The sequence below is a fragment of the Spermophilus citellus genome, assembly GCF_964194105.1.
Source record: "Spermophilus citellus genome assembly, chromosome: 8".
In the NCBI taxonomy this organism is placed as follows: domain Eukaryota; kingdom Metazoa; phylum Chordata; class Mammalia; order Rodentia; family Sciuridae; genus Spermophilus; species Spermophilus citellus.
This window is the reverse complement of record NC_138189.1, coordinates 40595231-40620842: the sequence shown is the minus strand read 5'-3', so window position 1 is coordinate 40620842 and position 25612 is coordinate 40595231. Positions and strand designations below refer to the sequence as shown.

Sequence of the window (25612 nt, the reverse complement as noted above, 5' to 3'; positions counted from 1 at the left end):
AAGATTAAATATTTTAATTTAGTTGCTTCTAAGTCCTCAAAAAATATGCTCAAAGTTTCTAATGGCTTACTAATTTATTCAAACTAAATTATTTATTGAGCACATTGTACATTTTATTCACTGTCATTATCTTTGGCAAAACAGTTGTAAGCAGATCTAGAATTATAAGATTACGAGGGACCTTAGAAATAAATTTGTCTAAAATCCACACTTTTTAAAAATCACAAAGTTAGGCCCCAGAATAGTAAGTTGGCTTTCCCAGTGTCATATAACCTGGGACTTCAGGCTCCTTCAGTGTTCATATTCTAAATCAGGTCTTTAGGCTCTTTTAGTGTTCATTCCCAAACCTCACACTGTCCTTGTTTATAGGTCTCAAACTTTTTAAAGGTGTAAACTTGTATTTTCATGATAAAAATCACTGGGAAGTAGTACTTTCTTTATAGATACTTTATTTTCAATGTGCCTTTCAGGAATTTCCATAAAGTTTTAGGGATACCTTCAGCTGTGGTGTTCATGCTATACAAGTGTACTAGAAGTGAGAAAATTGGTCATTAAGTGTAGTAGTTAGGAGATGTGATTACAAGTCTTAGAACCCTACTTGAGCTAGCACACACAGCATAAAGAGGGGATGGGCACCAATAACAATTTTTTAATAAACAGCTATAATTTCAAAAATAAAAGGGGATGGGGATAATTTATGATATGCTACAATGCTTATTGGTGCAGGTTGGATCACATACCTGCTTCCTATACAATCCATAATACCAGGAGAGATTCATGGTTTAAGAAGTAAAAAAGCCTTTGCAATGGAATCCGGGGTAGAGAGGAGCTCTCCAAGAGGAGGAGGAAGAGTGCCTGTGGGGTGTGTCTAATGGGGCAGAGCAGAGTGGAGCAGGGACACCTTCAGTGATGTTCATCCTACAACAAGGAAAGGCTGATCAGGGAGGGAGACCTCAGACCCTGGTGCAGGTCTGACATGGTGAGAACAGCCACAGGGGAATTCAGGACTGAAGATTGCCTGTTAAAGGAGATTCAGGAGGAAATGGCCAAGTCTAGTGCCTTCCCCGTCTGCATATCAATGTCCAAAAATAATTGAGATTCCTTATTTTGCAAATATATTTTGGTAAATTTATTATTTTTTGATATTTTATGTTTTTATTTGAAGAAAAACTTTAAAAGGTGTTTTTTTAAAGTTTTCCAATAATACAGAAGTATACAGATGTTTTCTATTTCCCTTTACTACTTGAACTATATGGTGTGTATTCTCACACAGCTTTTTCATATATAAGTACATATTATATATGTACAACATATATATCATATGTGTAACATGTTATATACAAAAGTGGAACAATATTAAAAATAATACTTTTGCCAATTGTTTTGTGTTTAACAAGATGAGACCTTGAACACTTATTAACATGTTTCTCCTATTCTAATCCTCATGTTTTGATATGATTATCCAAACATTGTTTTCCAAATAATTATCCTTTCTTTATATTTCTGGTATTTAACTAATTCTTATTTACAAATGCATGAAATTTCACAGTCAACAATCATTTAGAGTTACACATGGCTGGTTTCTCTTTTCAATACAGTTTCTTGCATGACAAATCTCCCTAACTCATTTATATTTGTTAGTTGACAGCCACCTAAGATCTCCAGCCTAATCATGACACTTTAATTTCACTGCCATCTGCTTCCTGCCTCCTTTTGGCTCACCGCCATCACTTTTGCTCCACTCTTCCCTGATGTGGGCTTCATCTGATTCCCCACAGCGCCTTTCCTGCTTCCATCTGATCTGGGGTTGCCTACAGCACTTTGAAGCAGAGCTTTATGGAGATGTTTTCCTAGCCTCCTTTCCTCTCACTCCTGCTCTGTTTAATAAGAAGCCTCTTGATTAATGTTTAACATAATTGTGTTTTGTTGGTTTCCAAATCCACTGCCATGGTCAGAAATGGTAAAGTGGGACTTACTTTTAGAAACAGTGCCTGTGGTCCCTTATTGTTCTAACTTATAAAGTTTAGGTGCTTTCTGGTTTTTCTGTCACAAAAGACAGAGGAAGGCATGCCAACTCTGGCTGTGACTGTTGAGCCCAACCTTGCTCCATGACAAACCGGGGATCCCGTTTGGATGGCAGCAGCATGGTACCAAGAAGAAACCACAAGAGGCTGCTCCAAGAAAGGGGATAGGCTCCAAGGATTCTGGGGCTCCATTGTATTGCTATTTTTGGAAATCTAACATTTGCATAAATAGAGGAAAGTAGAATACAGGGGATTAACACTCAGATGGGAAATATGGACTGAGACAAAACAAAGAGGAGAGTAGTGTAATATGTGCAAGTATTTTCAATTTTTAATATGTGCAAGAACTTTTGTCTGATACCAGAAATTTCCCATATATGTTTTCCTGTACACATTATTTTATTTATTTATGAAGATATTTAGACCCTGCTTTAAAGTTTCAGGAATTCTAGTACATACCTAGTACATTTTCTGTGGGATCAAGAAAGGCAAAGACCATGGTGTGTTGAACCATGCCAGGCTATAACACAAGCACTGACCCTTCCTCCACTCTGGCTTATTGTGGCGTGGTGGTAATGAGGGCACACCATTGTTGCAGCTTTTTATTTTTTTAAAAAAAGAAACCTTATTTACTCACATAAAAATAAATGTGATGTCAGGTTGGTGAAACCAATGTAATGTCTTCATGCACTTCCACATTTGGGTTGGGAAATTGGTACTTCTACCACCATGATGTTTTGAGAATGAGAGAAAAGCCATGTAGGGGTCCCCATCAAGAATGGCTTTGCAAGCCACATCAGAGTTGTGAATGACTAAAGGGCCCAGAAGTCATCTGTTGGAAGCATAGTCAAGCTCTGCTGAAAGAAGTGTGTCCATGCTTTAATGAGACCCAGGAGACCAGGTCTGGGCTCTTAAGTATGTTGAGATATGCTTTGTCTTTTTGACAGAGCCTATTTGTCCTGCAGCTTATCTTAACAAAGTGGAACATTTATGCATCATGCTGTTATACTGAAAATTGGATATATATAAAAAATAAGGAAACTCCTAAGGATAGTGGATAATAAAATTGAAGAACTGAGTAGACCCTGGGCTATGCTACAGAATGTCAGACAAGAATAAAAACTAAGAATTTCAGCACCAACAGTTATAAGTAATTGTACTACTACTGAAATAGTGAAACAGGGATTTAAAAAAAATTAGTTGTAGATAAATAGCATGCCTTTCTTTTATTTATTTATTTTTAGGTGGTCCTAAGGATTGAACCCAGTGCCTCTCACATGCTAGGCAAGCGCTCTGCTGCTGAGCTACAGCTGCAGCCCAAAGCAGGGATTTTTTAAGCAACAATATATGTATTTCTTAAGAGTTATATCAACCAAACCTTAAACCACATGTACCAAGTGGCCTTTATTATTTTCAAAAGCAAATACAATGTGGCTCATTTTCTTTGTTGCTCTTATCTTCACCCAATACTCTTGTAAAACTGAATTCTTACATTTAGACCTGGAGACTGTGATATGCAAGTTATTCACTTGTTTACTTACACCAGGCAGCTCATGTCCTGATTTAAATGCTATTTCAATAACTGTAATGGATGTTGATGTATTCTGCATAGAATTGTTTTTAGAGCACCAACAACAAAACACATAAAAACTCTTAAAGTCTACCAAGTCTTGTGCAATGATTAGAAATACTAGTCAAGTGTAAGAACACCTTATAAATCCACCAGATTCTCCAACACTTTTGTTCCCATCAGTGAGAACGTCTCAGGCATTCAAAAACTATAGGAGGCAACATAGGATGCAACAGCATGGACGATTCTAGAAATAAGCCTCTGCCATTGGGGATCCCACAGATGGTTGCATAAGCCCTTTTAATTAGCACATTAGTGACCCAATAATAGCTTCTTCTGAGAGATGTGCTTTATATTTCAGTCCACCCATCTGGCATGGCTATGCTGCTTGCAGACCACATAATAAAAGTCTTTATGAAAATACACACAGCATATGTCTAATAGCAGATTTATAGACTGAGTAGACCCTGTGGTTTCCTTTTTTTTTTTTTTAACTTCCCTTCACCAAATAAGGGAAATGAGTAAACACCCAAAGCCTGAGCAATTATTTAAGTTCAGCAAGGGTTTTATCTGGCTCACAAAAGATTTAATAGCAACAAGTTTAAAATGTCTGTTTTCAAAATTATCATTTTCACTCTTGATAAAGATCTTTTATAAAATTTATCAGTTTTAAATAATTAAAAATTACAGTGTTTATTGGCAATGTTGAAGATTCATGAACCTGCTCCTAAGAGGCATAAGAACTTTAAAAAAAAAAACAAAAAACTTTTTTTAATGTTTATTTTTTAGTTGTAGTTGGACACAATACCTTTATTTTATTTATTTATTTTTATGTGGTGTTGAGGATCGAGCCCAGAGCCTCACACGTGCTAGGCTCTGCAGCTGAGCCACAACACCAGCCCCACGTAAGAATTCTTATGGCTGAGGTTTGCAGAGAATAGAGGAAACCTAAAGAATAGGGATTGTTAATATTGTACAATTGAGAGATTTTTTAAAAATTTTTTTTATTTGTTTTAATTAGTTATACATGACAGTGAATGCACTATATACTTTGTTATATCATACATAGATGGGATATAATTTCTCATTTTTCTGAGTATACATATTGTAGAATCACATTGGTCATTCAGCCACATACATACATAAAGTAATAATTTCTGTTTCATTCTACTATTTTTCTTATCCCCACATCCCCTGCCTTCCCCTCCTTTCACTTCCCTCTACATAATCTAAGGTAATGCTATTCTTTTTTTTGTGTGTGTGTGTTACAATTCTTAATATACTTGAGAGCTTTTTATAGAAATTTTCAGCCACAAAAGTAGTCAAAAGTACATTATTTGTGCTAAACATAGCTATATACTTTTCATATTATACACTAGCAAGCTTTCATATAAAACATAGAATCTGAGATTATTTCATTTCATTGCATTATAGTAATTAAATTTGGGGTTGAATGACCCCATCTTATAAAATTAAGGTGTGACTAGAGGAAAAAAATGTCAAATTCCAATCAAACTACCATCTTGAGAGAGAATCTATAGAAGATATTTGTTAATATTAAAGTATATTTACATTTTGGTGAAGAACCTGGTGTTTTTCTGGATTCTTTCTGTGTATGCTGTTGTACTTAGAGGAAAACTCGTAATGGCCATGGCTTAGAGGCTTCAGACAGAAGGCACGTTTGCTACATGAAACTCTCCTTGCAGTTCTATTTTCATCAAAACCAGACTGTCTAATGAGAGCAGTTTTAAACAAACTCTTCAGTGAACATTTGAACATTTGTAAGGAAACATAAAGAAGCCCAGTAATCAATCTGAAAAATTATATCCAAGAAGATGGAGTTGCCTTTATAGTTGAGGCTGGGCCAGGGAAAGGTGATTGCATTTGGGAAGGTTCTCTGGTCCATGGAACCTTCTTGAGATTCATGAAAGGATTTGTCAACTGTAGAGAGGTGGAATTATCTTACTGGATACCAGTGAATGCCAATAAATAGCTTAGTAAATGAGGAAACATGACTTTTTCTAGACTTGTATTCATTTTTTTCTTTTCAGAAGTATCTCTTCAACATGCTGTTCTTATTAAGAAAAATTCTGGGAACCATGTGGTTCTTCTAGAGTCAATTTTGTTTTCAATTAATTTTCAAAAATATTACATTTACAGCCTAACATTGGCCAACACTCTTAAAAAGATCTGTAGCACCACCATTTTATTTTCATTGAATGCAGTCTTAATAAAAATGTCCATATTCTGGCTTACAATAAAGTGTAGTGTTCCAAGAAAATATCCAAGATCTATATTTCCCAGGGTTTGGTTGGACCATGACATTACATTCATTGTTGGATTGTTGTCATGTTTATTGTAGATTTTTTTTTCCTAGGCCTTGAGCAGTTGAGTTCTCTGGCCTATAGTGGATGGATACGATTTTAAAAGATTAGACATTTTTCTGTGAAAAGACAACTTCAAATCCAAGAGAACATAAATGTCCTAAAAGATTTAAGTTTAGGGGCTATTCAAGCTGTGCTTTTACATGTACCTGTGCTTACAGAATAGGTCTCAGATTAGTTTGTGTTTGTCATTGGTTTCATAAAACATTCTTTTAAACTTGGCAGGCATTTACTGATTGGCAACCCAAATGTTTCCATAATATACTATCATTGGGTTTCATTAAATGACAAACAAATGCTGGCTCAAGGAGAAACTGTCAATCTTACTCTCAAATCTGACTCTTTAAATCAAAATCAAGATTCCATTTTGAATTATAGGTAAAACACATTTTTAAGTGGCTGGCATAATATCAGTTAAATTCTGTTTTTATTGGAATATACATGCATATCTTCGGCTTGAGACATGTTAGATCTTTATACTTTTGTATTATGAAAAATCTTTTTTAAAAAAACTATACATTATAGTAATAGGTAAATCATGGAAAATGAAAGTCTCTTATCATCCAATTTCTTAGAAAATTTCTCCCTATTTGGAGAATATGTTTGTCTATTTTTTCCTATACAATTACTAACATACATGTGCATATGTTTCTTAAGATGGACTAACCATACGTCTAAACTTCTGTAACTTATTTTTCTCTTAGACAACTTTTCTTGTAAGTGCAACAAATCTACCTTATACCTGGACAGGAATATTTCGTTCATTTTTCTCATAATTAATTTAAATTGTCCTCAGCTGTTAAGTATTTACATGAAATATTGTTGTTCATTTTAATTTAAGTATAGTAAACTTTACTTTTTGGTGTAAAGTTCTAGGAATGAACACAGTCATGTGACCACCAAAATCCAGATATAGCACTGTCCCATCAATTCAAATCCAGATACACCATAATCCAGATACAGCACTGTCCCATCATTTCAAAAGTCTCCCCATACTGTCTCTTTGTAGTCAAGCCCTTCTCCCACTATCAACCCTTGCCACTATTTTGTTTTATGTTCTTATAATCTTGCCTTTTTCATAATTTCATAAAATGGAATCTTAACAGAATATAGTCTTTTGAATATGGCTTCCTTCACTAAGCATAATGTATTTGAGATCCACCAACGTTGTATGTGTCAGTTGTTCGTTTATTTTTATTATTGAGAAGTCTTCCATTGTATAGAGATGCCAGTTAATTTACCCAATACTAATGAAGGACATTTGAGTTGTTTCCAGTTGTTGAAATTATGGAGTAAATTCATTATAAAGGTTTTTGTGTGAACAGATTTTTGTGTAAACACAAGCTTTAATTTCATTTGTATAAATTCCCAAGAATGGGATTACTGAGTCATGTAGTAAATATATTTGATTTTTAAAAACTGCCAGATTTTTTTTAATCTATACCATCTTATAGACCACTTTTTCTCACTGATTGTTTTCTTATTGAATTTTATGTATTTTATATTTTTTGGATACAAGTTCTTTATCAGAGATTGTTTTGCAAATATTTTCTCTCATACTACATTTGTAATTTTGTTCTCTCAACTGCATCTTCTAAATTTGATGATATCTAATTCATCATTTTTAAATGAATTATGGCTCTGATATCAGTTAAGATATTTTTGCATAATATAAAACCTCCAATATTTTTCTCCTATACTTTCTTATAGAAGTTTTACAATTTTAACTCTTATATTCAGATCTGTTTCCCAGGGTTCTAAGTTTTCCCTCCTCAAGCATTTAATGAGGTAAATATTAAGGGGACTGAGTGACTGCTTGACTCTTTTCTAGTTTGCTGAAGTAACTGTTTTCTGGAATTCTACCAAGAGTTGATCAATTTAGAGTTAATTTTTATGTAAGGTATAAAGTATTAATTAGATTTTTTTTGCTTACAGACATCCAATAATATCAGCAACATTTGTGATAAAGATTTTCCTTCTTCCATTGTACTGCTTTTGCATATTTATCAAAATCAGTTCTTCATATATATGTGGGTATATTTCTAAACACTTCATTCTGTTCCAGAGTTATGAATTTTAAAGATCTAACATATTGCTTCTAATTTTTTTCTAAGAAAGGAAGCTACCAAATCCCATTCAGACCATGTTCTTGCTTATAGAATAATAAAGTTATAGTGAAGGCATTTTGTAATTAAACTCAAGTAATAAAAACTTGAATTAAGGAGCAGGTCTCCAAAGTACAGTGCACACATAAGATGTTCCAAAAGAGTGCAGAAGAAAATACTAGGGCTTCTATCCTGTTCTCTGGGCCTCTGACCACATGCTTACCAAAAGGCTTTGCCTTGTTCCCTTCTTGCCATTTTCAGCAATTGAATAGGACTTGGTACTCGCTGAAGTTGAATAGGCAGAAGAACAAAGCTAATGAAAAGCAATGTGTACACACTTGAGGTTAAATATTTTTGGTAGGATTTTTCCAAAGATGAAGATTGGTGTTAAACTTTTCCAGATTCTTCCTAATAGGTAAAGTGTAAAATTATAGAATGATTTTCCTTTATACATACAAACACACTCACCACATTAAAAGGAAAATTTTATAGCTCAAAAACATTTGATATTTGTTTGAGCCCTGAATAATAGAATTCTTTTTGTTACTAAGTGCTTGCCTTTTTTTCTTGTATTGGAACAGAGTATTATAAGCTGACTTTTTTGTTTGTTTGTTTCAAAGAGCTGAATGTCAAAGCAAAGTGTAAATTACATGTAACATGCATTTATCAATGAAATGTTCAGAAAACCTCTCCAGTTTGCCAATTTATTATACACTGGACCTTCCCAACCCTCATAAGCCCTAAGGACATTTCATCAAGTGACTGAATCAACTCTGTGGTAGAATTCAGGAAAAAAGTTACTTCAGCAAACTAGAAAAGAGTCAAGCTGTCACTCCCCCTTAATATTTACCTCATTAAATGCTTGAGGAGGGAAAACTTAGAACCCTGGGAAAGAGCTTTCTTCCTTCTAATTTCCCCCTCCTTACCTCTCTTCTATTTCCTCCATATTCAGCATGTATCACTGAGCCATGTTATGAGGGAATCACAGAAGGAATGTGACACAATCCCTCTCTGTATTGGACAGAAAATATATATCCACAAGTCAGGTAAATAATACTATAATATGATTCACAAAAAAATTATTCTGCATTTGCTTAACTTTACCAAGGTACTAACTTTACTTTTATTGATATTTTTATCAATAAAATAAAAATAATAATAGCCTTTTGTCTAATTTGCCAAAAAGAAGTTAATGGATAAAACTTCAAGCATTTCTCTCATGTTTTTCTTAAAACTTTAATGCTTGCTACCTATGGTCTATCTAGAAATAAGAAAATAATGAAATCTGAATTAGCACAAAAATTTACTTACTTTGCATTCAGTATGTGTATATCCATTACTCATATTCTTCAACAAATCACCCCAACACCTGAGACTTCCAGGTGATGAATTTATAGAATTACCAAGTGACACATACTAAGGGAATACATGGAACTATAGATTTGGGGGCTGGGAGTGACTTCTTTAATCATCCTACCCATGCCTGTCAGGAGACCAGCACAGGCAAGCTGGCCCACTTTTCCAACATCACTACCCAGGACATTTTCAGAACTGGACCAGACCTTTTCTGTGAATGACTTCTGAGGGCTCAGTTGCAAAAAAGAGCTGTGTGGGACCGGGCAGCTATGTGGAGAGGGCAGACAAACAAGATCTAGAAGGATGGGAAGAACACAGTGGGCTGAGAGAATGTATTTGCAGAGCTCTTGAGTTTAGAACACTCCAGTGAAATAAGTCTATGGTTATGGATGATCCTGACTCAGAAACTGGTTCTCTCACTGGTGGTGTAGTTAGTTAGGAACTTAAAGGGATCTATTACATTGGTCTATGTTAATTCTGTCAGATTATTAGGGTGACAGTTAATTCATTGCTATTTCAAAACACACACATCTATTTTGACCAGAGGAATTATTTTGAAACTTCACACTTTTACTAGTAGGAAAAATCTGGAAGAGCTTAGTAATCATTTTCAGCTTTGGAATTTGTATTCTCCATTTCTTGCTTTCCCCCTGCACAGTGGTTTAAGTTTAAAAGTTTGCTTCTCATTGTTTCTTTCACCCACCCTGTACTACACCTTATTCCAACAACCTTCAAGTAGTAGCAGTTGTGACTACTTTAGTTGCCTAGAAGTTTAAAGTATTTCAGACATCTAAAAGGATCTGGCTACTAGTTTGATCACTTAGATCTTAGAGGTTAGCAAACAGCAACACAATGATAAGCCAGTATGGATTTGTAGAGTTTTCACTATAACTTAATCCCAGTGTCTACCAACTGCAAGAGGTTAATTTAACTCTGTAAATGGACCAGGTTATCATTATTTTTCATTCAGTGCACCACTGTAAAACTGGTCTGGTGACTTGTCCATAGTGCTGTGGAGGCTTGACTAGAAACTGAGGCAGCCTTTTTAGCTCCTGTTAAATCATCTGTTTATCCAGTTATATCTACTGAATGGCTGCTGTGCACCAGGTGTCATTGCTAGTCTTTGGAAGCACAGTGACAGTTCCAGCACTGTAGAACTTCAGTTATGCCTCTGATTGGCAGTGGGCTCTGGACAAGTTTCCTTTTTCTATAAGTGAAGAACTTAGACTGGATGTTCTTGAAAGGGGCTTAAAACTGGAATATTCTATTCCCCAAAGCAGAGAATTTCCTGGTATCTCTAAGGGGGACCAGGAGTAACTTAAAACAGTTTGTGGGGGGTGGTGAGGGGACATTGTAATAAAAAGTAACAGTTTAAGAGAAGGAATTCTGGTTTTTGGTTTTTTGAATTTTTTTTCCTAATGGTGGAATCATTTTTGTAAATGTGGAATTTTTTTTCTGTGAAGGGGAAATAAGAAAACTAAAACAGTAGTCATTTATTCCATCTATTTTATTTAAAGTAGATTTTAAGAACATAATTCAGTCTAAGTAAAAAGATTTCTTGAAAATTTTAATTTGTGAAACTGGCCTTGTACAAATCAAGTATATCAGCTTTGTGCATATATTTAACAAAAGTTATATTTAGAGAAATTTTATTTCAAATTCAATCCAGAAGACAAGTGACATGCCTCCCATTAAATAAGAGTTTGGGGTCTACTATGGTGCCCAGCTGCAGGCCACATGGGCCATCAGAGGTGAGTAAGACAAGGTTCTTGTCTTCAAAGAATTTTCAGTATGGTTGTTTCTCCTGCATGAATTGAGTAGCTTTTTATTTTTCTTTTTGACTTGAGTCTTTTGCATTTGCAATGGAGATATTTTGCTCTGGATAATGGGCAGTATCATGATAGAATACACTGAGAAAGCATAAAAGTGAGAAGGACTGACTTTGGTAGGGAAATTTGTGCTTTAACTAAAATGATGGAAATTGGGAAAGAGCTGTCTCCCAGTACTCTAATGATAATCTTAAAATTGTACTTACTAGGCATTCTTCCTTAGTAACACAGAGGATATTCAGTTTTCTTTGATGTGTTTCTTGGTTTGGAAGTATCCATGCTATTTGGTATCAATTAAACTAAAAAAAGTTTTATGGATTAACAGAAATGTTTGCTTTAGTGTTGATTTTTCTCATTTTGTTGTAAAATGGATATTCCCATCTGTGCTTCATCTACAACTTGGAAAAAAGACATTTTTAAGTATATAAATATGATTTGAGGATTTTTGCAAGTATAGTTTTCTATTTCAGAGGTGACCACCCAGAAGGGCTTAAGCCACCTTCCCTCCATTCTATCCTCTTCTTTCATTCCATTCTTTTTATTCCAGGCTATAATAATAGAAGCTTTCACCAAAGCCCACAGTAGGGCTGTGGAGAGGCTCACAGGGTGAAATTAATCACAATGTTTCCCATTCAGCAATAACCAGATTAAGGCATAGAATAATAACTAGTGGGCTAAGGGTAGTGCGTATTAGCAGAGTCTAAGATGATACTCTGGAGAAGAAGTTCAGAAGCTGTACCAGTCTCCAAGTTACCAAGGACTGCTTTCTTCAAACTGTTTGGGCCCTGGGATAATCTGGGCCATGTGTGTTTATTGAGTTGGTGACAGGACAGAGTTAAAGGAACAATGGAACTCTTTCATAGTAACATTATCCCTAGGGGCAGCTAAAAACTTATTTGGAGTTTCTGATGCCAAAGGAAATGGCTGGAGGTATTTAAAATAAACTTTTAATGAAAATGCTACCAGTGATTTCTGAAAAAATGATTATTTTATTTGTTTATTTGTTTATTTTATTTCAGCAAAAAGTCCCCAATTTGATATTACATAGCTAGTCTTCGAAATAGGCCAAACCAAACAACTGATAGTAAACAATTGATAGTGTCCTGACCTATTGTTTATTCATTTAACCGTTCATACATCAAATATTTACTGATTGCCTCCTCTATGTTGTTCCCCTCCCCCACACCCTTCCTTCAATATCTTCCTCCAAGTCAATCATGCTGTTTTTAGAAACAGAGCTTTAAATCCTGCTTACCTGTTACATGGAACAAGTTAAATAGAGAATGTTGGGTTTTCAGCATTTGTTGTCCAGTTTGTATTAAATAAGAAAAGACTGACCAGCCATCAACTCTTTAGATGACTTTTCTGTGGCCACAATTTAGCCTAGAATCCTTCATGTTGGGGAGGTATGAGAATCTTCAGCCTTCCTTATGACGGCTGACTTGCCATTAGGGTTTTAGAAACACAGCCACACTATTCAATGGCAGCAGACACACGGGAAGTAACAGGTTTCCATTGGTTGGTTGGTTCTGGAGGCCCTTCAAAAAGGCCAGAGCTGATTGTGGCATTTACATTCCAAGCCAGCTTCAGATTTATTTAATTTACAGTGTCTCTAGAACTCTGGATTTCCATCAATAGGGATTCCCTCTCACCCTCAATCTTTCATGCAAATAGGCCTTCCCAATGTGGGATGAAGTTGCCCCTTAAATGATCACCCTCACATGATAAGAAGATGCCACAACCAGTGGGGGAGAGCTCACACTCAGGGCTGCTGGCACTGGAAGTTGCATTTATTAATAATACCTCTCTTTTCAAAAGAGAGCCAAAGTGGTTATAGAGAAGCATACTATAAAATAAGTGATGATACCAGGGCAAGAAAAAAATAAAAACAGAAAATAAAATTAAGCTAAATCATGATAAAGAAAACCACTGAGTATAATTATAAAGCATAAGATAAAAGCCATAAAGCAAAATCCATAAAGTCCTATATGATTGAAACTGGTTTAGATTCATCACAGAGCTTCCTAGGAGCTAAAAAAAAATGAGGAACTAAGATTGGTTAGAATTTGGGATCTTAGAAAAGAAGTGATTAATGTCATAGCATCATGCCCACCTAGACTATACCCTCAACATAGATCCTGTACTTCCTAGATTATTGTTACTTCCTGTGGCTATAGCAATATTTTTTAGAGTTCACATGGATCCATGGTTCATTTTCCCAAAGTGTACTTTTGGAAGGTGATGTCCTAGTTTTTCCAAGTACAGTGTTAGTTGAATCATAATTCAATTACAGATTTCAACTTTTATCCCGGCAATATTCATCTTTTAGGGGGGAAATTCAAATCAGAAGGAAGAAATGAGGTATAGGGAAGTGAACTAGCAATTCAAAATTAGGTGTAGTTTCTCAGGAAAGGGTTTTCCCTCCCTGGAGTCTAACTCTACATTTAAACCCCTGACCCCTGAGTCTAAATATTTATTGAGCTCTCTATGTACAAAGGTCCTAAGAAGATACAACTACCCATGGGCACCATAAATTAAACCAGTTGACTGATATACTTAGAGGTTTAATGTGGCTTTCTTTAGCCTTTTGGATATTTCTAAAAAAAAAAAAAAAAAAAAAAAAAAGCATGTGAAAGCACTGCTTAATCTGTAGATTTACCTTGGGCCCACTCATTTATTTGTTCAATAAATAATTCTTACACTCTAGCTCTTTGCCAGGCACTGTGCCAGGCACTGGGGATAAAGCAATAAATAAAAATGTCAAAATCTCTATGTACATTACAATTATTATTTTGCTGTTATTACTTGACATTAAGAAGAAAAACTTAACTTTCCTTGCACTTTTTTCTAGCTAACCAGTGAGTCTCTTAAGTACTATCTCATTTCTATTTTGATCTCTAAATTCCCTATGAGGTAGTTTTACAGGAATTAATCCCCTCTCTGGAGACAAGGAAAAAGTTTAAACTTGCCAAGGTTATGCAGAGTTGGGATTCAAAACCTAGCCACTAACTCTAAGGCCTAACCTTTCTCTATTAAACCATTCTCACAATTACCATTTTTATTTTTTTTCTGACTTCCAATTTGCTAGATCAAAAAAGATAAAGAGCTATTTATGACATTATATTAATATAACATTATATGAGCTATTTATGACATAATAGTTTATAATGACATACATTATATACGTATTCCATATACATATCTTTCAGAAAATAGAGAAGAACAATCAGAACATAGGGGTTTTTCTATACCTGTTATCTGATTTAATGTTGGTCTCTAGTGACCTTTGAGACCCTGACCTTGTGGGCCCCAGCATGTTTTCAGGACTGACTTATGGGAGGAGAAGAACAGAAAGATCTTTGCTTGTATTCCTCATCACTATCGACTTTTAAAAAGTCTATGCCCCAGAAAGAAAAATATTTTTTCAAAGTTTCTTCCTTTTTACATGCATCTCTCAATAGTTAACCTGCACTTGACATCCTTACATAGTTCAGTTTCCTTTTCCAACCTACTAGAGATAATATTTTCCCTACTCCCAAAGTTTAAATAACAAAAGAGTATAGTAGAAGGGCTTCCGGCAATCCCACAAATCACTTGACAACATCCCCAGTGGCATTAACCATCATGCTTTCTGATACATAGACCTGTGACCCCCTCCTCATTTTTCACATGGGGATGCTGGCATCCAGTAGAATGGGCTAAGTAATGTTTTCCATCTGCTGGCTTGGCACCAGTCATCATAGAATGTCACCTGGATCCTGTCTTATGGCCTCTAGGGCCAAGTATAGAGGCACTACAGAAAAATAACTATCATGTTCATCTGTCGGCACTGTTTATATGAACAAAACAAGATTTTGCTGAAGTATATAAAAGAAAAAAATATTGAGAGAAAATTCTGGTCAAAAAGTCCAGCAAGGCTTTTCTCTACCTTTGTTCTTCCCCCACATCTTCAAATCCTGACAGATCTCAAATGTCACCTTCTCTAAGGAGCTTTTCCCAACACCTTCACCCTCTGGGTGCCCCTGGAGAACTTACTTCATCCCATGTTGTATTGCTGTTATTTATTTGTATTTCCCTCTCCCACTAGACTATAAAGGCTTCAAAGGAGAAAAGCCATTGCATCTTTTAAAGTTCATAACATATAGCATGTTTCCGTTCAGGAAGTGATTTGCAAGTTTAGAAAAATATTAGGGTTCTCCATTAGTTTTAAAATAAGCCTAGAGAAATAAAATATGTTGAAAGTTTTTATAAAAAACACGATAGTTAGATATGTTTTGTAAAAAGTTAGGATTAGAAATTTCAATGTTTTGGATTTTAGGATATCTTTTTAAAGAAAAAACTTTAAAACAATGGAAATTTTTTTATTAAAAACTGACAGATATTTGAAACTCTTCAATATCATTTAAAATTGGCTTCAGATGTTTAACAGCTGACCATCATTAATTAAATGACCTGAATTCATGCTTGTCATTCTAAAATGGCTTTCTGCTTTAATTGAAAATTTCACTACATGAGTATATCATGTGAGAGATGCATATGCTTAGTCATACCACTTTGAGGCTGGCTTAGACAATTTAGGGAGAAATGATGAGGTGGCCACAGCAGCAATTCTGGAAGGAATGTCTGGGACCCTCGCACCACATTTTCATGAAAGGGCTAAGGCAGGTCCTCAGGATCAACCTCATGCAAGCATAACCCAGATAGATACCTGCCTTCATCTTCTCTAATACCTGGTTCCTACCACAGTACCGGGGAGGTTTTTAGGGCCAGGTGTGGCAGTGCTCATGTCAGTGGCACCCATAGTCAGTCACAAGGGCCTTCCCACTGGCAGGGGAGGCTAGAAACATGGGATTCCTCATGGAAAGAGGAAAGTACCCCAGTGAATGAGCTACTTAGTCTTTAAGATCTGGAATCATCTTTCAGGAAACCTTGTTCTAGGCACCACAGTATGGAAGTGAACTGGAAGATACAGATACTAGAGATGTTTTGTTTTGTTGCAGGGCTGGTGACTAAACCCAGGTCCTCATGCATACTAGGCAAGTGCTTTACCACTGAGCCCTACCCCAGCCCACAGTAGCAATGTTGAATCATTAGGATTTAGTGACTGACTAGATGGGGGGCGGGGGGCAGGCAGGCAAAAAATACACAAAGGATAGACAGTGCCCTCTCCTTTCTCCATATCTGGGCTTTCTGTTTAAGCTGTCTGAAAATTATTATAAATGAATGAATAGGCTCTGAATAATTTGTCCTATCACAAAATTGTTTTGAAACAGTGACCCATTTAGTCACCAGATGTATATAACTGGCTTTCACATCCATTCTCTACCACATGACTTTCGGGAGGTCTGATTTGAAAGAGAATACCATCTAATTAATATGAATTAACATTAGCAAATACAGTATTGTACTGATACATTAAAGGCCTTTACAATGAAGAAAAGTCATGAAATGACATGCTAATTTAGTGTGTGGGCACCGGAAGAGCTATTACCTATTCAAAGATAGTTGTAAAAGAATTAGCCAGGACAAGCTGGTTGCTAATGGTTTTTGGCGTGGGAGGAGCACTGCAATTCTTGGCTCTGAGGTGGGGTCAACAAGATCAGTAGCCCAGAGACGACCTTTGTGTTTGGAGTCTTTACTACTGACTCGCCAGACTCTTGTAATTTGGTGAGCCAAGTGGCAGAAATGTAGGCAGAGCTTTCTGCACCTAAACCTTAAACCTCCTGACTAGCATGTTCTTTATGATAATAGTTAGCATTGCTTAGGATCCACAGCAGAGCAGTCACCTAAGACCCACCATATTAATCTAAATTAAATCAAAGAGTGGCCACCAGAGAACCCACCGGAAGGTGGGGGCAAGCAGCCAAGTAGCATAGCTGAATAATTTTGTATATCTTTTGTTTGGAAGTGACTTTTTTGACAAAAGTAATATGCCTGATAGAGTGAGAGGATTTTAGCAACACCAATATAATCATACATTTTTTAAGGGTTGAGGTTGTTCCAATCCCCTTGAATCCAAGTAGAATTTTTACTATTTCTTTCTTCTCCTGATCATGAAAGCAGAGTGTCCTTTTATAATAAGGCCAATGACAATTAAGCAAAGTCTATATATGGTGGAAGATTATGAAAGATAAACATTTTAAATTAACTTTAATCCCATCATCTACATATAATTACTCTAAATATTTTGGTAAGTCTCTTAGTTCATAGGAATGTATACATAAATATATGCAAATATAAAAATATATACACATACACACAAACAGGCTTTAAATAAAAATTAATCTTTATATCGGGGTACTTCCTACATTATTTGTTTTTCAAAAATTTATTTTTAATAGTTGCATTATAGTCTGAGATTTACTATTATTTATTTAAGCATTTTTCTATTTTTTGTTCATTTCAGTTCTTTCTAGCTTTTGAATATCCTTGTGCATAAATATTTGTCCTTATCTTAGATTACTTCCTTAGGATAAAGTCCTGGAAATGGAACTATGAGGTCAAAGGTTACAATCCTTCTTAAGGCTCCTGATGACTGTGGGTCCCATTTTACCTCAGGATATTTGCTGCTGTTTATTCCCACCATCTGGATGTAAGAGGGCCTGCCTGACTGACCGAAATCATTTTAGCATTGGGTATGATTCTTTACTCACCAAGTAGAAATTGGATGTTCTCTGGTCTCTGTGTAGCTACATGGAGTATTCTGCTTAGTACCTGCTCACCTCAAATACGTACTGCGGCTATTATAACAAACTTCATTGTGATCATGCTCAGTCTAAAGGCTAACAAGAGCAGACATAGCTATCTAAAATGTGCCCTGCATGAGCACGTGCCTTACATTGTTCTTAATGAACAAAGTCAGGCTGATATGAGTTTGTTATGTTTAGACATCCTCAGCATCCCAGACGATGCTATTTTGGTCCTCAGGGTTGATATGTTGGGTCTCTTTCCCAGAAATGTCTAACAATAAAGGGAACTCCAAGCGTGAAAACTGCACTTCATAGGCCGAGTGCAGTCTTCCTGCTGACAGAAAATTGATTGACTGAATATAAATCACTCTGACTTGAGTGATTCTGTCTACTTAGGATGAATTGAGGAGAAATCACCAGAAGGAAATTGGCCTCTGAAGTGTGAGAGCATTGGATTATTGCCGTCAGGAGCGATGCTTGTCAGAAGTGTTATTTTTACCTCATTTTGGATTGCATGTTGTTCAGAGCAACACTGAGTTGCTCTGAGATTTAGACCTACCTTTCTCTAGCTATACATGTGCTGCCTATTTCCTTTTCCATTTTAGTAATCCACGGACAACAAATTTATAATAGTTAATAATGCTTGTTTTATTTTGCTACAATATCAAATTTTCATCAACTTTTCTTATATGCTTAATAATGTCATAGAAATTAATCAGATCATTTACTTGTGGGGCTAGACCAGTAAATAAAACCAATGAAGTTTTGCCATCATGGAGCTTACATTCTGGTGTGGAATACAGTAATGAGGTCTATAGTACCTCCCATCTAATGATAGCTTTGGAGAAAGAACAGGGGAGATTGTCAGGGAGGGTATGGAGTGGGATAGAGGGTACTATTTTACATGGCAAGGTCAGGAGGGGTCTCCTTGAAGGATACATCTGAACAAACCTGAAGGGAGCAGGACCATGAGGCTTTTGGATTTGGGGGTGAATGCCCTACCAGGTCTGGGGAAAAACAAATGCCCAGGCCCTTAAGCTCCATGGGCCTCCTCCAGGAACAACAGCCAGGAGGTCAGAATGAGTGAGCAGGATCGGGAGGAGAGGTGGCAGTGCTTAGGGTAGGCAGGACTGGTTGGCCTTCACAGGGACTTTTGCTTTGACTCTTCATGAAAAGTAGGTCACAGAGGGTTTTCAGCAGAGTATTGACATCATCTGACTTTGATTTTCACTGGCAGCAGAGGCAGTAGTTCATCCTTAGACACAGGAGGGAAGGATGAGCATGTGGGCACAGGTGCAGAGGTCCGAAGAGGAGAGGTAGGAACACGCGAAGGCCCCATCTGATAGCCTCTGCTTCTTGGAGAAGCAGAAAGCCAAGGCACCAGCTGGAATGAGGTTGTGGAGGAGGGGAGGAGTGTTGAGGAGAGGGCCTGTGTAATGTTGGGAGGCTACCTGGACAGAGAAATGCAGGAGGAATGAGAATTGATACGGTCACTAGTGTTTTGAGTAGAAGATCGATTGTATATAAAATTTATTCTTGAAATTACTTTTAAGTTTTCCTTTAGCCTCCTCAGCCTTCAACCTGTAACTCTTAGCTGACTTTCTTTGCCAGTGTTAATACTTACAACTTTAATAAGAGTTTGATTGTAACAACTAAAATCTTGGACCACTGGAGCCAGAAAGGGCCTTAGAAATCATCAGTTCTACCCCTTCATTTTACAGATAAGGGTCAGACAGACACCCACCAGGGAGATAAAGTGACCTCCCCAGAGGACATAACTCATGGCTTACACAGCTGATCTCAATCATCTCCTGATTCCCAGCCCACTGCTCTTTATACTACAACAAATAGCTACTATTTTTTTCCAAAAATCAATCTTAAAAGAAGATTATCGTACTAATGTTGGTTAAAGTGCCATATTCTGATGGAATCTAAATGGTTAATCTAAATGGTTTCAAAGATGAATTTCCATCAAGTGTTTTGAGGATTTTATTTAGGTTTGTAAAACCCATATAGCACTTACTGTTTCATCTTTCAAGTTAAATATAGATATAAAACAGATCACATCACCATCATCAAAAATTTGGGCAAGTTACCTCACTCTCACACAGTGTGTTTTTACTTAACTTGTTTTTATTCATCCTGTCTCTTTCCTTATTTTTCATATGTGATTTAAATGTTTTCCATGTTTATTTTTAGTGGGTAAAGTGTGGTCCATGTGGTACCATTGCACAACACCCCCACCCCTGGATAATTGCTCTCCTTATTTTTAGGAAGCAGAAAATAGCCTATTGTGTTATAATTAGTCAATGGTGCCCACCCAAATATGATTGTTATAGCAAGAACTTTTGCTTCTCTGTTTTAGGGGAAGGCATGAGGATAGAGAGCAGGACGAAGGATATTTTGGTCATTTTTTAATGTCCAGAAATATTTGGAAAATCTTAGGATTCTTGTTTTTTCAAGCGCTCTAAGAGACTTTTCAAAAACTTCATACAAATCTGGTTTAAAACTAAAAATGAAAAATATAAGTTTTCTTTCATTTATCTTCTGATTATAGTCTCTTACTCATCTTTAGCACAATTCATTTGTCTAGTACAAAGAATATTCAGAGTGCTCACTCATAGTTAAAGAGATCAGGAATTGCAGCTAAATAAAAATTTTAATGTGCTAGAGTTTTGAAAATTTGCAAATAGATTTGGAAGACTTTTTAAAAATTCATACTATGCAGTTTTTTTTCAGTTTTTCTGAATCTGCTTAAAATCTTAAAAAATGAAAATGTTCTCACAGGATAGATAGGATTTTCTTGCTTTCTGCTCCTGTATGATCCAGAAGTTGTAACCAAAAAGCTGAATTTGTGACAGCAGATTTATTTCCATGGCAACTGACTGTAATGTTACAAACAAGAGATTATTGGCTAGTTCAACATGAAGGTTAAGGAAGATTCCTATTAGAATAGGATCATCCAAAACCAATGCCAAGGGGAATATGATCAGAGCGGTTTCCAACAGTGTGTCCTCTTCAAAAAAGTCCACATTGTTTCCAGAACTTTGTCTTAGCTTGTGAGGGTTTTTTGTTGTTTGTTATTGTTGTCTCGTGTTTTAGTTTTGTTTATTTATTTCCCCACCCCAGGTAACTGGGTAAAAAAAAAAAAAAAAAAAAAAAAAAAAAGGTTATTTTTAGCTTTAGAAAAAAAAAATTCAGTCTTCACCTTCATTTAATTCTTCTTTCATAAATAAGACTTATGTTGGAACTTCAGTCAAAAACATCTGTACTTTGTGCTGGACAAACATCTGCCTTCCAACAAGAGCTGGCCTTCTGATGTAGGATAAACCCATGTTTCTTTTAAAGTCCCTCACAGAAGGTACTGGGAGAGAGAAGCAGGCTCATTCTTTAATCCAGAGTGCCTCTTTGTGGCCAGAATAGGTTACTGCACAAGGAAGTCAAAGCTTCCAAACTGTTCACCAATTTAATTTACTCTCCATTCCTCCCCTCACCAACCTTAATAATTTTTTTAAAGCAAATGAATACATTTTTTTTTGAATTTTTTAATCTTTATTTTTTAGTTCTGGGCGGACACAACATCTTTGTTTGTATGTGGTGCTGAGAATCGAACCCGGGCCGCACGCATGGCAGGCGAGCGCGCTACCACTTGAGCCACATCCCCAGCCCTAATGAATACATTTTTAATAAATGTTCTGCTTGACAATGTAGTCTGAACACCAAGTGTGGAGCTCGTGGAGCTCTGTTACCACTCTGGATCATACCCAGGGCTTGGGGGCTATTTTTCTAATAGGGATGGGAGACACATGCTAATCTGTCTGTATCTTATCTGATCCGCCCCATGTTGACCACATGCACCTGAGACATGTGGCCACTATGGGAAAGCCCACCTGGCTCTCCTGCTGCCTCTTCCAAAGGTTGGGCTAGTTCTGACTTTTTGCTAAATTCCCTTATTGTAAATTCCTTCAGGGAAGAACTGTTGTCTTCTTACTTCTGTATTACCAATGCACATCCCAGTGCCTGGTGCAAACTAGGTTCCCAGTGAATGCTGGATGAATGATGGGACCAACAGTGGTAGATCACAGACCTAACATCCATAATCGTGGCCTGTGTTCTGACCATCTGAGTATATGGTTAGTTTTTATACTGTTTTTTTCTGTGTTTACTCTTACAATTGCCTTAAATATAGTGAACTTTGCTTAATGAGAAACTGAGGTAGCAAATAGCAGACCCTGTAACAAAGCTGGACATTTTAACATAGTTCCTCTCTTCTCCCTCCTGACTTGCTGACTTTTGGTTTATTTTGCTAAATCATTAGCTTGTAATGTCTACTTTTTATTCAAAACATCTGCCATCCAGTAGTGCACCAGTAACATTTTCTAGTGGATACCATTGGCTCAGAGAAAAAATAGGCCTATACCCAAACAGCAGGGAGTCTGAGTTATGCTCATTTTCACAGAATAGGGATCCTTTACCATGTTTGATTGTCACTGTACCATCCACATAAAATACATTGTGTAGGATACTTTTAAATTTTTTATGGTTTTTAAAAATGATTTTATTGGTGAATTATGGTCGATATGACCATACATAATTATTGGATTCACTTTGGCATAATCATGTATAGAATTTAATTCACTCCATTTCAGTCTGCAGTATCTCCTCTTTCTGTCCTCACGATACAATGTTTTTTCAAAACATTGACCTATGTTTTGAAAATTGAACTGTACTCACCAAACTCATGTATTATTTCAGTAAACATTTATTCATCTCCTACTCTGTGCTTGGCATTGTTCCAGGATTTTAAAAGTGGATAAAATAGTCCTTCCTGCACCTCTAAGAGACCCAAGGGTGCCCAACTGCAATGTGATCTATGCCTTAGTGGAAGAACATATACACACAGGGCTGAGAGTATACTTGGGAAGAGCAGTCGTGTGAGGTGCTTGATACATACTTGATTTGAGGCCTTCCCAAACAAAGTGTATCACCTGTATGCTGCGAAGCTGAACTGAGAATAGTCCCTGGGGTGACAGAAGAATAGCTACAAAATAATGTTACATACCAAACTAAAAATGTTAACTTGGGCAAGGCCAGGAAGGAACGCTTGGATTTTAGGTGTGGCTGGTAGAAACCAGACTCTGACTGTAATTCCTTTCTTACCTCCTCTACTGTGGATTACTGATATTGACTTTTTAAATTCTGAAACTTTCTTCTCCAGACCTTTAACAAGCTTTTCCCTCTGCCTGCAGCATCTCTGCCAGTCTGTCCACAGACCCACTCCTCCTTTCATCCTGGAGGAAGCCTTTTCTCTCACAGTGGCTTGTGCTTCTGTATCATGGCATTTACCACACCATAATGTGGCAGAGTGTATGCCTAATCTCCCCTACACATGGACAGGGGTGTGTATGGTGTTTCTCCAGGGCCTTTCTCCTCACCCTTAGCAAAGATGTGTTGCTCAAATTAGGTAATTAATGTGATTGCCACTGGCTCTGGGATATAGCATCTCTGGATGTCACTTCAAAATACCAGATATTTTTTTATTGAGCCTTTTAATTTTATAGAGAAGGAAGAGAAAACACTTCTCACATAGATGAGAGGAATATTCACTCTGTAGAACTCACAATATCTTTTCTTTGGTGGTAAAAATCGAAACTTTCTTAGAGTATAAAGAAGTGTATTCTCTGAAATAAAAAGGAAGCTATATAGTCCAGGATCTTCCCTGGAGCCCGTTTCCTATCTATAAATGAGGGTTAGGTCTGATGATCATAGAGGATCCTCCAGCAAAAGTCATCCTCTGGAGCCAAATCACAAACACTACAAAACCATCTTATCACTGCCAAGACCCCACTAATGTTAATTAAGATTCATAGAGGATTCAAACTCTCTAGAAGAAAAAGTGAAGAAACTGTCTCCCAAGCAGACTTTAATGCACAAGAATTTTTTTTTTAATTTTTTAGTTGTCAGTGGCTCTTTTATTATTTTATTTGTTTGCTTGTTTATATGCGGTACTGAGGATTGAACCCAGGGCCTCACACATGCCAGGCACATGCTCTACCACTGAACCACAACCCCAGCCCCAAGTACATAAGAATTTTGTTGAGTAACTGAAAGAATTAGATTTTTAAAAAGCCATATGAAAGAAGCTCAAATAGTAAAAAGGGAAATATACACACTGTTGTCAGAATTTTTAAGAAGGAAAGGGAGACTTGCCCACAAGGGCACAAGTGGACATTTGAAGTAAAAGGGTTATTTAAGGAGTTCACACAGGTTAGGGCCCATGAATGTGCAGGGAAAAACTTGTCTAATAAGAGAATGAAGGCCACGAGACCAGCACTGCTGAATTTACATGGATAAATTTTGTGGATTAACAGTTTGATGTGGCTTCTTTTTGAAATTTAGTGAAAAGGAGTCCCAGGAAGATAGTGAAAGGTGGGAAGAAGAATCCCTTCTGAACAGGTTTTCTTCCCCCATGTCTAGGATGGCTATTTTTCTAGAGTTTCCAACAGTTCTCAAAGGCAGAGGCAACACGTGTTCTCAGCGAGGCTGCTGTTTGGAAGTGGTGCGGGAGCCCCGCAGCCTCCTCCTATGCAGCCGTCTCAGTGTGGCGCAGTGCAGTCTAGCGGGGGCCCCTTCCTGTCATAAATAAGATTACTTTCATTTCACTTGTGGAGTGTGCTATTCCTCAGAGTAATGAATTTCCTCTGTGCCTTTGAGCACATAAACATGGTTTTCATTAGCTTTTTCTCTCTTGAAAAAAAGAAAAAGAGAGAGAAAAAGAATAGAGAGGGAGGTAGAAGAGAGAATCTGAGCAAAATTAATAAGATGTCAATTAACTCCCTAAATGCCTATACCTTTTTTTGCCAACTGGATGGAAGGTGCTTGTGAGCAGTATCAGAAAAACACAAGTTCGTCTCTTTTAAAATGCTAAGAAAATGAAGCAGGGTAGAGAGGGACATGGGTTTTATCCCATGCAAACAAAGAAATGAAAGAAAAAGAGCAAGGAAAGATTTTTTTCAAATCTTGTTTTAAGGAGAATTGCATCAAACAGTCCATTAGTGTGGCCTCTGCCCAGACCATACAGATAGCCCTGGGTTCTCCTGGAAGTGGGGAGCACTTCACAGAGGACCAGACTGCTTGATGGGCGTCCCAACACAGCCTTGGCATCCACCTCCCATCTCTGTTGTGTGTGTGTGTGTGTGTGTGTGTGTGTGTGTGTGTTTATGCTAATGAGACATCCCAGCCTCTCCAGATTTCAAACGTACCCCCCTGAGATTTGTAAGTCAGGCAGTTTAGAGGGCTACATACGCAATTGTTCAATTTTATGGTTTGAAATCTCTTGTCAAGGGGTGACTCATGATAACAGGGCTGGGCTTTTCTCATTGTTTATGCTGCATACTTGAACCTGAAAGCTATTTAGGGTCCATTGACCCTTTGACTTCTGCCAGGACCTTTTTCTTACTGTTGTTTTTGGAAATTTGTAGGCAGTGAGTGGGGGATGGATTCTTCTCAAATTATCCTAAAGAAAGAGTCAAGCCATCTAAATTAAAAGATCAAAAAAAAAAAAAAAGTCTAAAACTGGCTTTCCAAAATTAATTATTCTCTGTGGAAAATCCCTAAATTTGTCTTCCCAGAATCTTTTTCTCTCTCTGGAAGTC

The 25612-nt window shown here is 36.8% G+C and overlaps 1 protein-coding gene across 2 annotated transcripts in view; it reads left to right on the top strand.

Moving 5' to 3' along the window:
- SCFD2 (sec1 family domain containing 2) overlaps window positions 1-25612 on the top strand; it is a 416855-nt gene that overhangs the window by 253097 nt on the left and 138146 nt on the right. The window contains exon 6 of one of the 2 annotated variants that reach the window (XM_081303333.1): window positions 9036-9126. The exons of the other annotated variant lie outside the window; for it this stretch is intronic. Within the exon in view, the coding sequence (XP_081159459.1) occupies window positions 9036-9082 (47 nt within the window). The 3' untranslated portion in view covers window positions 9083-9126. Of the gene's footprint in view, window positions 1-9035; window positions 9127-25612 lie in introns of those variants that run through there. 2 annotated transcript variants of the gene reach the window in all.